This window comes from Anolis carolinensis, chromosome 2 (assembly GCF_035594765.1).
Source record: "Anolis carolinensis isolate JA03-04 chromosome 2, rAnoCar3.1.pri, whole genome shotgun sequence".
In the NCBI taxonomy this organism is placed as follows: Eukaryota; Metazoa; Chordata; class Lepidosauria; order Squamata; family Dactyloidae; genus Anolis; species Anolis carolinensis.
Genome location: NC_085842.1, coordinates 70,220,411 through 70,234,419, shown reverse-complemented (window position 1 = coordinate 70,234,419; position 14,009 = coordinate 70,220,411). Strand labels below are relative to the sequence as shown.

Sequence of the window (14,009 nt, the reverse complement as noted above, 5' to 3'; positions counted from 1 at the left end):
TTTCATGTTGCTGAGGTTGAAGATGGCTTTCTTTTTGTGAGAAGACCGAGGCAGAGAAGGCATTAAGCAGTTCTGCCTTTTCCCTGTCCCTTGTCGCCATCACCCCATCTTCTCCTTGCAGAGGCCCTATCATCTCCTTTTTCTTCCTTTTTCTACCAACGTAAGCAAAAAAGCCTTTTTTGGTATGCAGCAAACAACAAGAATGCATACCATTCTTGTTGTTTGGATAACTTGAATGCAGCAAACAACAAGAACAAAGCAATGTTGATGGTAAAGTGATCTCCAGCACATAAACTCTTTGCAGTCATCTAGTGGTACTATTATAGGTACGTAGGGCCTCCTGGGATGGAACTGCTTGAACGCTCAGATTCACTGTGGCCAATTTGCTGAATGCTTGGTAGTCAATCATTCCTATACATTCTGAATGTTTACATTTAGTATCAGAAAGATGTAGCTATAGTTCATCATCTATAATGCTATTATATTTACCACTCAGAGAAAGAGAATATGGTTTTCCAGAACTATTATGTGTCATATTTTATTATTTCCTGCCCTGAATGTTTTGTTATCATTGCTCGCATTCATATTTGGTTTATCACATATGTGTTAACAGTAGTGCTGGTGTTTATCTCAGTCAGTCTTTTCACTATCTAGCTTTCACAATCATACATAGACATCTGACATTGATGATATAAACAGTCTTTATTTTGATATTCAGTGATATATACACTTGTGAATCTTGTCTAATTCATAAATGTCCTTCCAAAACCCAGTCTTCTGATTTCTTGACTTGTCTCCATTTTGTGTCTGAGCAAAGGTATTGAAGATCTTGTAACTATTTCATCTTCAATACAATCCCGTATCTACGGGGTAAACATTCAGGAACTTCACCCGGATACTCAAAATTGTGGATAGTAGCAAATCCTATTGAAATGAAGGACCTCTGGCCCCAGTATAGCGAAGAAACATTCTAGGCTGCTGTTTCCTAAATTATGGGTCACAACCCCAAATGGGATCTTAGCTCAATGTTGGGGTTCCTGAAAAATTTGGCAACAGTAAAAATTTTCTGAATGTCACCTAGGGGCCTTTTTAGACATTTGCATGAATCTGTTCACAATGTAGAAGATGTTTTAGTTGTAATTCATAAAAAGGAAAATCAATCTGTTTAGTAAGCCTTGCAAATGAAGATTTATTATCAGTAAATTAAATATCTTTTATATCTATGTTCCTAGGGTTGTGTAAAATTTGTCCAGAAGGGGTCGCAAATGAAAAAGTTCAAGAAATCCTGTGCTAGAGAACCTAGAAAATTCCTAGAGGGCATATTTTGTGAGAAATTGATGAATCGTGGATACTGGGATCTTACTGTATTTTAAAATACTGTAGTTTAAACTATCTGAAATGTCTATCCATGGTGTGGAATACTTAATTACAATTCCCTTTGCAGAACAGCAATTACTTCTTTGAGGAGGAAACTGATTAGAATCACACAGGATGCAATTATTGTACAGACCTCTTTAAAATGGATCAAGGACTTTGGAGTTTACAGAAGGCTTGCATCTGAAATGAAGGATATGGAATAAAGTATGTTGAACAGCAACTCCCAGCATTTCTCACCATTAGCAATCCTGGAAGATGCAGACCAACAGTATCTAGGAGGCTGCACAATTTCCATTGCCACCTTGAAAGTGTTGGAATAATGTTTCCCAAGATACCCATTGGTTTCCTCTCTAGCTTTCCATCCCCCACGTTGCCTGACTCATTCTGACAATGCATCTATCTATCTAGTGTAGGCCAAATATTTATTCATTATATATTATATTATATATATTATATTAAATGGAACAAAAGAGAACAATGAAGACCCAAAACCTGTTCTCCATTTCCAAACTGCTCCACTGTTTGATTTAAATCAAAAGAAACTTTTAACTTTCAACTCTTTCCCAATATGTTGCAGTTTTTATAACATAACATGTCACCAAGAAGATTTCACAACAGACTGAAACATTTGTCTTTGAAGTTTTATTATAAAAATATATTTGCAAACATACAAAATTTTAATGAAAAATGTTCTCTCTTAAACATTTATGCAATAACTTAATATTTGCCAACGTAACAAGATGGCACAAATCACATATCCATATACTGAAATGTTAATGATGCATTATGGTGACAGTTAAAAAGTAGCTCAAAAACCAATGGGCATAAATCATTCTGGCAAAGGTTCAGCATCAACACTTTGAAGATTCAAATAGGAACAATATATTCTTATGTCCTACTATCTGATCTACAACTGTGCAAATAACTTGCACCAATTAAAAAGAGGCTGCAAAAGAGTTCATTTACCCCAATGGTCCCTAAAACTTCTCTTATGAGCCTCCCACAAAGCAAAAATTCTTTTGATCTTAAATAATTCTTCAGGTGTGGTTGCTATACCTTTGGAAAATACCATGCCCATTCTTTCCCCATTAAGCTATTACTTAAAACCTCAAAGATCTGAAGCACCTCAAACTTTAATGTGTACGTGTGTGCAAATTAAAGCCGAAAACCCAACATTGAGTATAGTGTGCATTTTTAAAAACAAAGAACCACCATGTGTTCACAATGTTCAATTGGTACAAAAACAAATTACAAGGGGAAGATTATTGCAATTGTTTTCCCACTTAAAAGTGAAGATATTGCATCTTAACATTTTCACAACGATGTCAACAACTGAGGTGAAATATATATTGCACACATTCCTCTTTAAGATATGCTTAAGAAGCAACTCAGTAGCCAACAAGAGGTGGCTGGGTTTTTTGTGTCCAATTACTCCACATTAAATACTCTACCTGAACTGGTTCTCAATAACTATGTCTTACCTATATGGCATTGGTGGGTTCCATGAATGCACTAACCCAAAAAATTCAAAATCTACATAATAGTAGAAATTAGCATGTTGGTAGTATGATTAAATTCCATCTCATAATAGAAAATCAATGTAAACTGCCCTTCCATTTCGTATTATGTCATAGGTCTTTGCAGACTAATTTCTGTAAGGTCTGCCACAAATATATAGCCATTAGGCACATCTCTGAAAGACTATTAAAGAGTTAATGGAACAGTTGTTAGAACCTTGACCTATAATACAGCAATCAGTTTTTGAATAAGCTGCATGTTTTAAAGCCACTTTTGAGTAGACAAATATTAAGTATTTTAACAAAAAGCTGCATATAGATAACAAAAAATTACATGCTTAGATAGTGAATAGTCATTTGAGGATATAGTCTAAAAATACCATCCACTCTGAGGAAATACAGAATGCCTTACAAAAAGAGTTCAAATGAAATGGCCCAAGTTGGTTAATTACGCATTTGGTATTATTGCATGCAGGTTAACAAGACTAAAATGTGTTGTTACAGATTCAAACTTAGACTTTAAAAAGTTAAGGTTAACCAGACTAAAACTGTCCAGTGATTTCCACAAGTTGTAAACATTTGTTATTTTCGCGCCAAGTTTGTTTTCCAAAGCAATGCTTACAAGATTTTTCATTACTCTTAGTCATATTATGACAAGCAATAAGAGCACTAGTGTGGTACATTGAATGTTGCTAACAGTGCTTTGTATTGTGTAGTACAACTCTGTTTCCCCACCTTCTGCATGCTACATACATAAATGCTGTAACATTGATGTGCGTAAAATTCAAAATTGATGCAAATCTACCATCAAAAATAGATAAACTTTCATTATAACTTCTAGCTAAGGACATTCTCTTTGGAAACAGAGACTTACTTCTTGCTATTGTACATGCCTCTAACACTTGAGAACTCTGATCTGCCAGCTACTGACTGAGGTTTCTAGGGAATTAAAATGCAAAATGATAAATGGAAGTATAAAGTGTACTGAGGAAAAACTTAACTGGAAATGTCATTGAAGTATTCCCTTTCATATTAATTTTGAAAACAAAGGACTGTAACAGTACATTCAGTATCAGCAAAATCTTTACACAGTTTCACTTCTATACGTCTTTGGATATAATGCCTGTTGAAAGACTGAATTAACTTTAATTCATCATTATCACTGTGCCTAACTTGCTCTTTCACCATCAATCTTCTTCGTACTTGAGAAGGATCTCTTTTTCTAATTCAGAATAATTACCAACAGCTAAGTGCTTGTCATCCATAAATGGCAATATAAACACTTGCAATGTACTGAAAAGTAATGAGTGGCTTTGGGTCAACTGGCACTATCCCAAACAAAGCCAAGGAACAGGCTATTTGAAAGGAGCAAGCATTTCTTGCTGATATGCAAATATGGGTGATTTGCTAAATGTCCAGCATACAAATAGGCAGCTCTCACGTTTCCTACAAAAGGTCTAGAAAGCCTGAAAAGACACGTTTAAATCTCACCATTAAAGCCAATACATTGGTTGAATGTTCATGTCACTACTAACACATTTCCCTGAATTCTGCACTCTTCCAATATAAAATACTATGTTTATATAACTAGAAACACTGAGTTCAAAGGCTGAAGAGGTTCTCTCCAAAGGCAGAATTTGCTAAACATAAAAACATCTACCTAAAATCACTCAAATCAAAGTACGTATTTTGACTCATTAAAAAAATCAACACACTATTTATATAAAAACACTGATTAATGGTGGAGTTATGGGATATAAATATAAAGAAGCCTTATTCAAATAAATATCTGATTTGTTAGCCATCACTTATTTAGTGTCACTGACTGAAATGTGTCTATTCTAGTTGGGGTTAAAGCAAAATATAGCACAAAAATTGATTGATGGAGTAAATAGGATCTGGATAATGAAGCTGCCACCATTCCCACAGTTAAAGTCATAAGAATAAGATATATATTCTAATCCAATATGTCTCCCATTGTAAACTCTGAGTAAATAGGGGCTTTTTGAATCCTTATGCATTTGAATGGCTTGCACAGGAAAGTTCTTATAATACACAAAACCAAAATGATGCTCTTCCACCATTTCAACAATGCCTTGAAAAATAAGCAGTGCAGGTTAACTGGACTACAGAATTGCTTTTCATAATATAAAACAAAGATATTACTACCAAGAGACAGAAAAGAGTAGCCTTTAACAATGACTATTGCTTGAATAAATTGAAGTCTATGTTACATTAGAGTATTGCTAGCTACTATCACATGCCATAAGGAAATAAATACTAGTCATGGAGAGACCCATAGCAGCATATAAAACAAATGGAGATCAGAATCTGACTTCCTTTGTGAAGAAGTTTGATCTTTATAGCAGTTTAACAATGAAATATTAACTCATATTTGAAAAAAGTTCATAATATCTGGAAAAATGGGGAAAATATTGGGAGAAGCTAAGACCACACTGTTTATGTAACACCACTTCATGAATGAATTACACACACCACTTTGGAACCAGTCCATCCCTTATAGAGGAAAACCCTCTTTTACCATTTGTACTTACACAGGGGAGGATGACTGGGTAAAGTAACCACAATGGTGTTCTATTCATTCATATTTTAAAACTATTTGTTTTAAAATTGTACCACTACCAAAACACCATACTAAAGATATTATCCCAGGTACATTTTCCACCTAGTTTTCATACTTCCTTAGTAAAAAAAAATGGAATATGCATATTAGCTCTGCATTCTGTGGAAATCAGTCAGTAATACCCTAAGGCCCTCCAGTTATAAGGCTAAAAGCAGAATTTTTGAATTGCATATCCATTATTTTCCAAAGCCCTACAGTTACCTGTATATTGTAAATTAGCAGCTGGTTTCAGAATTCTTATCAATCTAATGCAAAAAAAAAAAAATCATTTGTACTAAGTATTCTAATGTGTTTGTGTATGTGTAAATTAGAACACTTTCACACTACACAAAGCCATTAAAATGAATGTGCTGTTAAACATAAAGACCACTTTTCCTATACAGAAATAAAAGCCTGCTGGTGATTTGTCACAGTGAAACCTGTATCACTTCTGAGAACATTACTCATCTGATTCTTCTAAATAACAAGATCTATTGGGAAGCTAAAACCAAGAGTTCCAGAACTAAAAACAGTCTCCAAAAAGAGTACAGATTTACAGATGTGGCATCCATTTTTCTGAAGAAGATATGCAATCCAGTGGAGCTGAATTCACGGCAGTTATAACTTGATGCTGTCTGCATTCTTGGTCAAAACTTGTAAATAGACTTCATGAAGAGTACTGAGAAAATTCTCATCGTTCTGCAAGGGAAAATGAGGAATGAGAGGAGCTCAATACAGAATTCATAACAAAAAGAAGGGAAGAGAAAGGAAGGGAAACAAATGGAGGAAGAAAGAAAAATAACAGAAGAGGGGAAAAGCCATAACTTAAAATGCAAACACGGGCAACACTGGCTATATACATTAATCTATTATGAAAAAACAAGTATGTTATGCCACAAAACAAAAGCAATGAGAAACCCCTAAGGAGATATAGCCATTTCAGCTGAGGAGAAAACAAATAGTACATCACAACAAGACAATTTTTCTGTTTAGTCTGTTTTGGCTGTCCACTGGGTTTTGTTCTGACAATTAGCCTATTTGTTCTGGCTGAACTTTATCATGTCTCTACAGTGTTGGCTGAACAATTTTAGCCATGATAATAATTATCTCTGTTAATAACTTTTTTGATTTCTTTTTGGAAAAAGATATCTGTGTATCCTAAGGTGGCAATCCCAGGCCAATCTATTAATGACAACAGAAAAAAATGGTTTGGTTTTTATGGGTACCATGATGTTGATTACACTAAACAGAATTGCCATTTTGCACAATAATCTTTGCATTACAAAATGTGTTCTCAAGAGTCATTAGCAGGAACCTGAAAGTTTGACATGATTTTAATTACAAAGTAAAATTTCTGATAGCTCAGCTCTGTTCACAGTATTTTTCCTTCTCACTTCAGTCAGCAAGTTCCTTTGTTTCTCGCATGGTTCTGCCAGGGAAAAAGAAATAACAGGTTGTGCAGAAAAAAATCTGACAAAGAAACAAAACACAGGCCACAAAGCTGATTTTATGACCCAGTAAGGGGCCCATTTCAGCCCTAACAATTCTATTATCAAAGTAGTATGTTTCCATGTCCTGTTATTTTCAGATCTCTACTCTGTATGCAGAACAAGACTAGCTGCTATCAGTGTAGAAAGTCCCAGAATGTACTGATGTAGCACAAAGGTTTGTGAACTAGTGATGGCAGAGAGGACAAAACAATCCTCTTAATACAAGCCTGTTCTTGGTGTAAGATTTTTCTTTGTGATTTACTCGATTTACTGGTACACTTATAAAGCAAACTTGCAGCTGAAAGTATAATTGAGAAGCATCCTTAAAATGTTTCAAATTAGCAAAGTTTCCTTGGATTTCCAAACATGAATGGCAATCATAATACTGCAGAACAGGCTCAAATATTTCTAAAGGGAAACCATTCTGGTTTAAGGAAAATTACAAAAATATTGTATTGGGTTTACATCTTTATTGGGGAAGAAAATGTATGCCAGCTACAGCAAGCTTACTTTGCCTTCAATAGGCAAGATTCTACAAATAGAAGACCAAAGGTGGAATTGACCTTAATTGTCTGCACAAACAGAGCCGGAGTTTTACATTTGAGTTTTATGGATGGATCGGAGACTAGAAGGACATTTTGAAAAACTAATTTATTGCAGTTCTGAAGCCCTAAAATAATTGTTGTAATAATTTAAAGAGTCACTCTCTCCTTACTTGCCCGTTGAAGTAAGTATAATTGTTGGTTCTCATTACTGTTTAAAACAGGGAGATTTTATACGAACAGATCAAGTAATGAGGTAGGTTCCATGTGAAGTACAATTCTGAGTTTTCTGGTTATTGTGTGCCTTTCTAACTTATGGAAACTCCAAAGTGGACCTATAAAGAGGCTTTCTGGACATGACTTCTTCAGAAGGGGTCTACCACCGCCTTCCTGTATCACTGAGTAGATTTCCATGGCCTAGCAGGGATTTGAACTATGGTCTGCCAGCATCCTTATTCAACACCCAAACCACTACATGACACCAATTCTATTCTGACTTTACAGGGAGAGTTTATGTTTCTAAAAATGGAGAAAAAGACCTTTCTGATTTCTTTGTTCCCTGAAAGGGCTGCATTAGATGAATCCAAGTATAAATTCATCCCAGGACAAAGCCTGATATGAATGTCCCCTAGTCATCATCTAAAGAAAAGTATGCAATTTAATTTACAGTTCAGCCACTGTAAAAGATGACTGAGGAGGAATCTAATAACTCTTAAAGAAGGAATTCAAGGGACATCTTACAGATTCTTCCATGTTATTGTTAATTTTATGTTTGTCCTGGATAAACTGATGGAGAGCAGTTTCAAGCATTAGAAGAGCAAGCTTTAAGGAAAAACCAGCAGCAGTTTTGCATCAGTCAATCTTCTCTAACAAACATTTCCAAATTCTTTCAGAATGTTAATAAGCATAAAGACATAGATGATCTGGCAAGAAATTAACAGGATCACATATTTTTCAGTCAGAGCCAAGGCAGTTCCATTCCCCATCCCTGGAAGGTAGCCTCCAAGTTCTGGAGCACAATGCCTCAACGAGGGAAAATGCAGGAGGCACCCAGTGTGAAGTTGCATTTCTATGTCCAAGAGAACAGAGCAGACCCTCCCGTAATAGATTTTTAAAAGGACATATGCTCACATAAGCTCAGGAGTATCGGCCACCAAGAGGGATTTTTTTTGCCACTGATTACCTGGGATTTCAAAAGGCATTAAAACAAAATTCATCATCATGGTCTCATCAGCAACCTTAATAAAAGCTTTAGTAATCAAATCAGAGAGAACAGAAAACAGGAATTAATAAGGTGTTGATAAAAGGTAAAGGTTTCCCCTGACATTAAGTCCAGTCATGTCTGACTGGGGTTGGTGGTCATCTCCATTTCTAAGCCGAAGAGCCGGCGTTGTCCGTAGACACCTCCAAGGTCATGTGGCCAACATGATTGCATGGGGCGCCGTTACCTTCCCGCTGGAGCGGTACCTATTCATCTACTTACATTGGCATGTTTTCGAACTGCTAGGTTGGCAGAAGCTGGAGCTAACAGTGGGCGCTCACTCCGCTCCTAGGATTTGAACCTGTGACCTTTAACAAACTTCGCCACAGGGGCTCTTAAGGTGTTGATACTCACCATGAATACTTGCTTTATGTTATACAGATCATCAAATCACAAATCACATGGGTTATTCCCCTTGCATCCGTTTCAGAGACGTGCATTCTGAGTTCTTTATTGTTGAAACCATTGACTTTCTTAATTTTCAGTTTAATTATATAACTGTGTTTTTGTCAGTCTAGCTGTTGTTAGAGCAGAATAGTAAGGAAGTTTACTTAGGTTTTCCATCTCATCTATTTGACCTCAGATGACCTACTCGGTCACAAAAAAGGATGGGGCTGGACTGCTCTTATACACTTTCAAGAAGAATATTGCTGACTCATTCTCTAGAATGTAGAGGTAACCATCGACAAATCATGTGTGATTTACTCATGCCCAGGGCTGTAGCCAAGGGGGGGGGGGGGGAAGAATTCAACCCCCCCATCCCCAAAAAATTTCAGATTAAAAAAACTGGTTAACTGGTTAACAAATCCCCATGAGCGTCCACTGAAGTTTATCCGTCTTGAATGTCCATGGAAGTTTATCGATGGAGCCTGATTTCTAAATTCTTTTGCATTATGGAACTACTCTTCATGATTCGCTAAAAAAAAAAAAAGGTTCACCCCCCCCCCCCCCCCACACACACACACACATACATTTTTTTCTGGCTATGGCCCTACTCAGGCCCCTACTTTCAAGTGGGAGTGGCTGCATCATGCTGCACTATTGCTTACAAAACTTTTCAGCCAAATGGTTGAGATGCCTGACATTTGTGAATGGTGTAAGTCCTTATGAAAATGGAAGGCTCCTTTTACCATGCTGTTCTACAAAATTCTTCCAACAATGTGTTGGTTCTAAAAGTCCAAGAAGTTGTGAGAGATCTAGCAGAATATGCTCAAACATGTACTGATCTAGGAACACTCATATGGTCATACCACATGGAAATGCACATCTTTATTCACCTGAAAATCATGATTTTGTGACCTGGTTGCCCATAGCTTGAGAACTGAATTATACAAATATACTGAAACATGCTACCTCAGAGTGGCTGAATGACCATCTCTCAGGAGTGTTTTGTATGTTCCTGCATAGCAGAGGGTAGGACCACATGGCCCTTGTGGTGTCTTTCAACTCAATGATTATACATATTATTTTTGGATATGCACAACAGCAGCCCAATCTCACATTCATTCAGTGCCTGGGCATCTAATCTCCGATCAGACAGAACTTCTTGATTACTTCTTTTTTCTACCCAAATGCATACACTATACTGGTGAATCCAAGGCTACATACTGTGTTTACATGATTCTAATGCCCACATTTTTAGCTAAATGGCCCTGACAAATTTGGGGCACACATTCGAATTCTGTAACATACCTCCCTGCTTGAAAAACTGGCTCCGCTGAGGGAGAGATCCCGGCAAGCCAGGGTGAAGGAGAATGCCTTTGCTGCCTCCGCCTCCTCCTCTGATTCAGGGACTGTGGCTGACAAGGAAGCCAGCCTTGACGAGGAAGCAACCCAGGCAAGGAGAAGAACGCAATGGTGGACACTCACCACAGGTTCCAGGAGTCGAGGAAGCTGCTCCACCGCCTTTGCCTCTTCCTCCTAGGCTCCTGGGGCCATTCACTGTTTTGCTCACATGCCACAGGCACCTGTGGCACAAGCGGGGCCTTTGGCACAACTAGGACTTTTAGCGTGAGCAGGGCCTTTGGTGTGAGTGGGACCTTTGGAGCAACTAGGGCTCGCAGAGTGAGTGGTGCCTTCAGCAAGAGTGGAGCTGGCCAGAGCATAGCAAGTGGATGGCAAAGGCACCAAAGCAGAGGAGGCGGTGGCAAAGGCAGCGAAGGCAGTCTCCTTCACCCTGGTTAACCAGGGCCTCTCCCTCAGAGGAGTCAGCCTTGGCTCTACCACTGCAGACCTCCTTTCTTTTTTTCTCTTCCTTCCACCTTTCCTTCTCTCTGCCTTTTCTTTCTTACACCTTTTTTCTATTCTCTTTCCATCTCTCTCACTTTTCTTTCAAGACTCATTTCTCCCTCCTTCTTGCACATTCTTTCTATTCTCTTCCCCTCTCTCTGCCTTTTCTTTCAAGGCTCCTTTATCCCCCCATCCTTCTTGAATTTTCTTTTCATTCTCTTTCCACTGTGCATTAGATTTGATAGTAAATCCTTTTTTTCTTTGGTTTTAGGGTCTCGAAAATTGAGGTGCACATTAGAGTTTATGGCGCACTAGATTCAAGTAATACGGTAATTAAACTGAAAGCTGAAAAGCAATAAATTATTTCAACAGTAAAGAATTTAGATATCATATCTTTAAAACTGGTCTGAGGGAATAATTTACACATTTCTGGTTTGCTCTTCTGCACCATACAGATAATGGTAAGTTCTCAAAATGGAGGGAGACAAACAGCTGGTCCTCAAGGATTTGTTTTGGTATCAATGCCTTTTAGTTTGTTCATAAATGAGCAGCATTTATGAGTGAGTGCTGAGGTGGTTGTTTCCCATGGACACCAAATTCTTTAGAGTGGCTAAAACAAAGAGATAATATAAATGGCGAGCTCCTTTTCTAAGTTACAGATGATACCTTTATTAGATGTATTAAAGTTTCTTGAAGCTGAGATCTACTAAGAGCTGTTGGAGGGAATGCCTGAACATCTACTGCTCCAAGGGTAGGCGGTGAAGAGGAACAAACTTTGCTTTCAGTTTCAGATGATTTCAAAGCTGACTGCTGGAACATACTTGGTGATAAGAGGACTGAGGGCACCATTGTGGTTGTAGCTGCAGCAAACTGTGGAGAAGCAACCTGCAAAGGAAGAGGGCAATGTAGGTATTAAAGTCTTTGCCTGTATACCTGTTCCTCAGCAGCATGTAGTCATCACTATGGCACAAATCCTATTTTTGTAACATGAGAACCCCAATCTACATGCAATAAAGCAATAATGTACTTCCTTCTTGTGTCAGCTTTGTCCAAGACACTGGAGAATGGGTTAAGAAATGGTTCACTGCTGGCTTCTTCTACTGCAGAGCTTTCCAAACTGTGTTGCAATACATTAATGTGTCATTACATATTTGTGTGTCGGCTGCAGTGTGTAGGTGTGTTGCATGAACATAAGAAACCTGAGTTTATGTGAAATAAGCAAGAACCAAATTACATTAGGGCAGATGCATACACACACACACACACACACACACACACACACACACACACATATATCTATATAGATATATATATGTATATCTATATATACATCTATATATATAAAAAGTTTCTGGCATTTTTACCTATAGGTAAACAACGAAACAATCCAGAACCACGAAACTTGGCAACACAACCCACGGTCCTCCCCGCTAGGTTCCGACAACACAACTAAAACTCTAACTCACATCCTTGGCCCAAAAAAGCCAAAAAACACGAAAAAACTATCTGCGCCTGCATGGAGCAGGACACAGCGCGCGAGCCTCATGTGCCCAACCACCTTCTCCACACTCGTACGCTCGCTCGCCTGCTACCGCGGGTGCTGGCATCATTGCCACCATCCTCCTCCATCCTCCTCGCACGCCTTCCTGCCACTTCCCCGCGTGCACCGAACTGGGAGGGAAGGAGGTGCGGCCCCAGGAGAGAGAGAGAACAGCGAAAGTGGCGGTTTCCTCTCGGGGAAGTGTGTAGGAGACCGTGGGCTACCCCCTGAGGCTTGAGTTGGGATGGGCAGTTGAGAGCAAGGTGGGTTTGCCGACTTCGACTCTTGCAACCCTGTGGGGGGGGGGGGGGGGAAGGAAGGGGGTGGCCAGGCACATGGCAGGCGAGGAAAGGTGGCGCACATGGGGAGATTTAAAAAGGCTCCGCCGCCGCCGCCCTAACCGCCGCCCGCTTGGTTGCGGAAAGCAGAGCTTGGCATCCTAAGGAAGGGAAGGAAGGTGTGTGGCGGGGACGAATAGAATCATAGAGTTAGAAGAGACCCTTAAAGGACATCCAGTCCAACCCCTTTCTGTCATGGAGGACACAATCCAAGCACTCCTAACAGATGGCCATCCAGCCTCTTAATAATAATAATAATGTAATAGAATCCTAAGGTTTGGAGAGACCCCTAAGGATCATTCAGTTCAACTTCCTTCTACCAATCCAAACACTCCTGACAGATGGCCATCCAGCCTCTGCATATGATGATGATGATAAAAACAATAATAATAACACAACAATAGAATCCAATAGTTTGGAGAGACCCCAAAGGGCCATCCAGTCCAACCCTTCTACCATGCAGGACACAATCCAAGCAGTCTTGAGAGGTGGCCATCCAGCCTCTACATATGCCACAGCAACGCGTGGCCGGGCACAGCTAGTAAATTATAATAATGGAATATATGAGGACACAGCATATCTCATGAAAACCTTTCATTTCTAATTTTAAAAATACATGATTGATTTTGCTATTACCAGAATGGGGAAAAAACATGCTGCACTGACTGCCAACCAGAATAAAAGATAGTACGGTTTAAGTGATTTATGGCTGAAATACCATTACGATCAATAGGATTACAACAGTTTTTTTGAGTATGCCTTGGAGCCCATCCCAGAAGAAAGGCAGGGCACAAACCCAATAAATAAACTAGTAAATAGGCAAATGAATAAATAAAGGAAATAACTAATGAATTCATATTAATCAAGTTTTATTTTGATGTAGTTCAGAAAGATGTCTCATTAATAATAATATGTATATCGTTATAGCTGTTGGCGGTTTCTTGGTTTCCTTATAAAAACATTCTCAATTACATATAATTTAAAAATGAAAAATGACTAAAATGTGCTCTAGAAATAGTAGGAAAGTTTTAAAAGTTATCAAAGATAATCGCCAACCTCATTCTTGTTGAATACAGTTAAGGGCAAAGAGAT

The 14,009-nt window shown here is 38.4% G+C and overlaps 1 protein-coding gene across 1 annotated transcript in view; it reads right to left on the bottom strand.

The window, feature by feature from the left end:
* Positions 1 to 2,004: 2,004 nt before the first annotated feature.
* The window catches only part of dcp1a (decapping mRNA 1A), a 44,688-nt gene continuing 32,683 nt past the window's right edge, over positions 2,005 to 14,009 (bottom strand). The window contains exons 9-10 of the mRNA XM_008105242.3: positions 11,706 to 11,924; positions 2,005 to 6,216 (exon numbers count right to left, since the gene is read on the bottom strand). Coding sequence (XP_008103449.1) covers positions 6,136 to 6,216; positions 11,706 to 11,924 — 300 coding nt within the window. The 3' untranslated portion in view covers positions 2,005 to 6,135. The remainder of the gene's footprint in view (positions 6,217 to 11,705; positions 11,925 to 14,009) is intronic.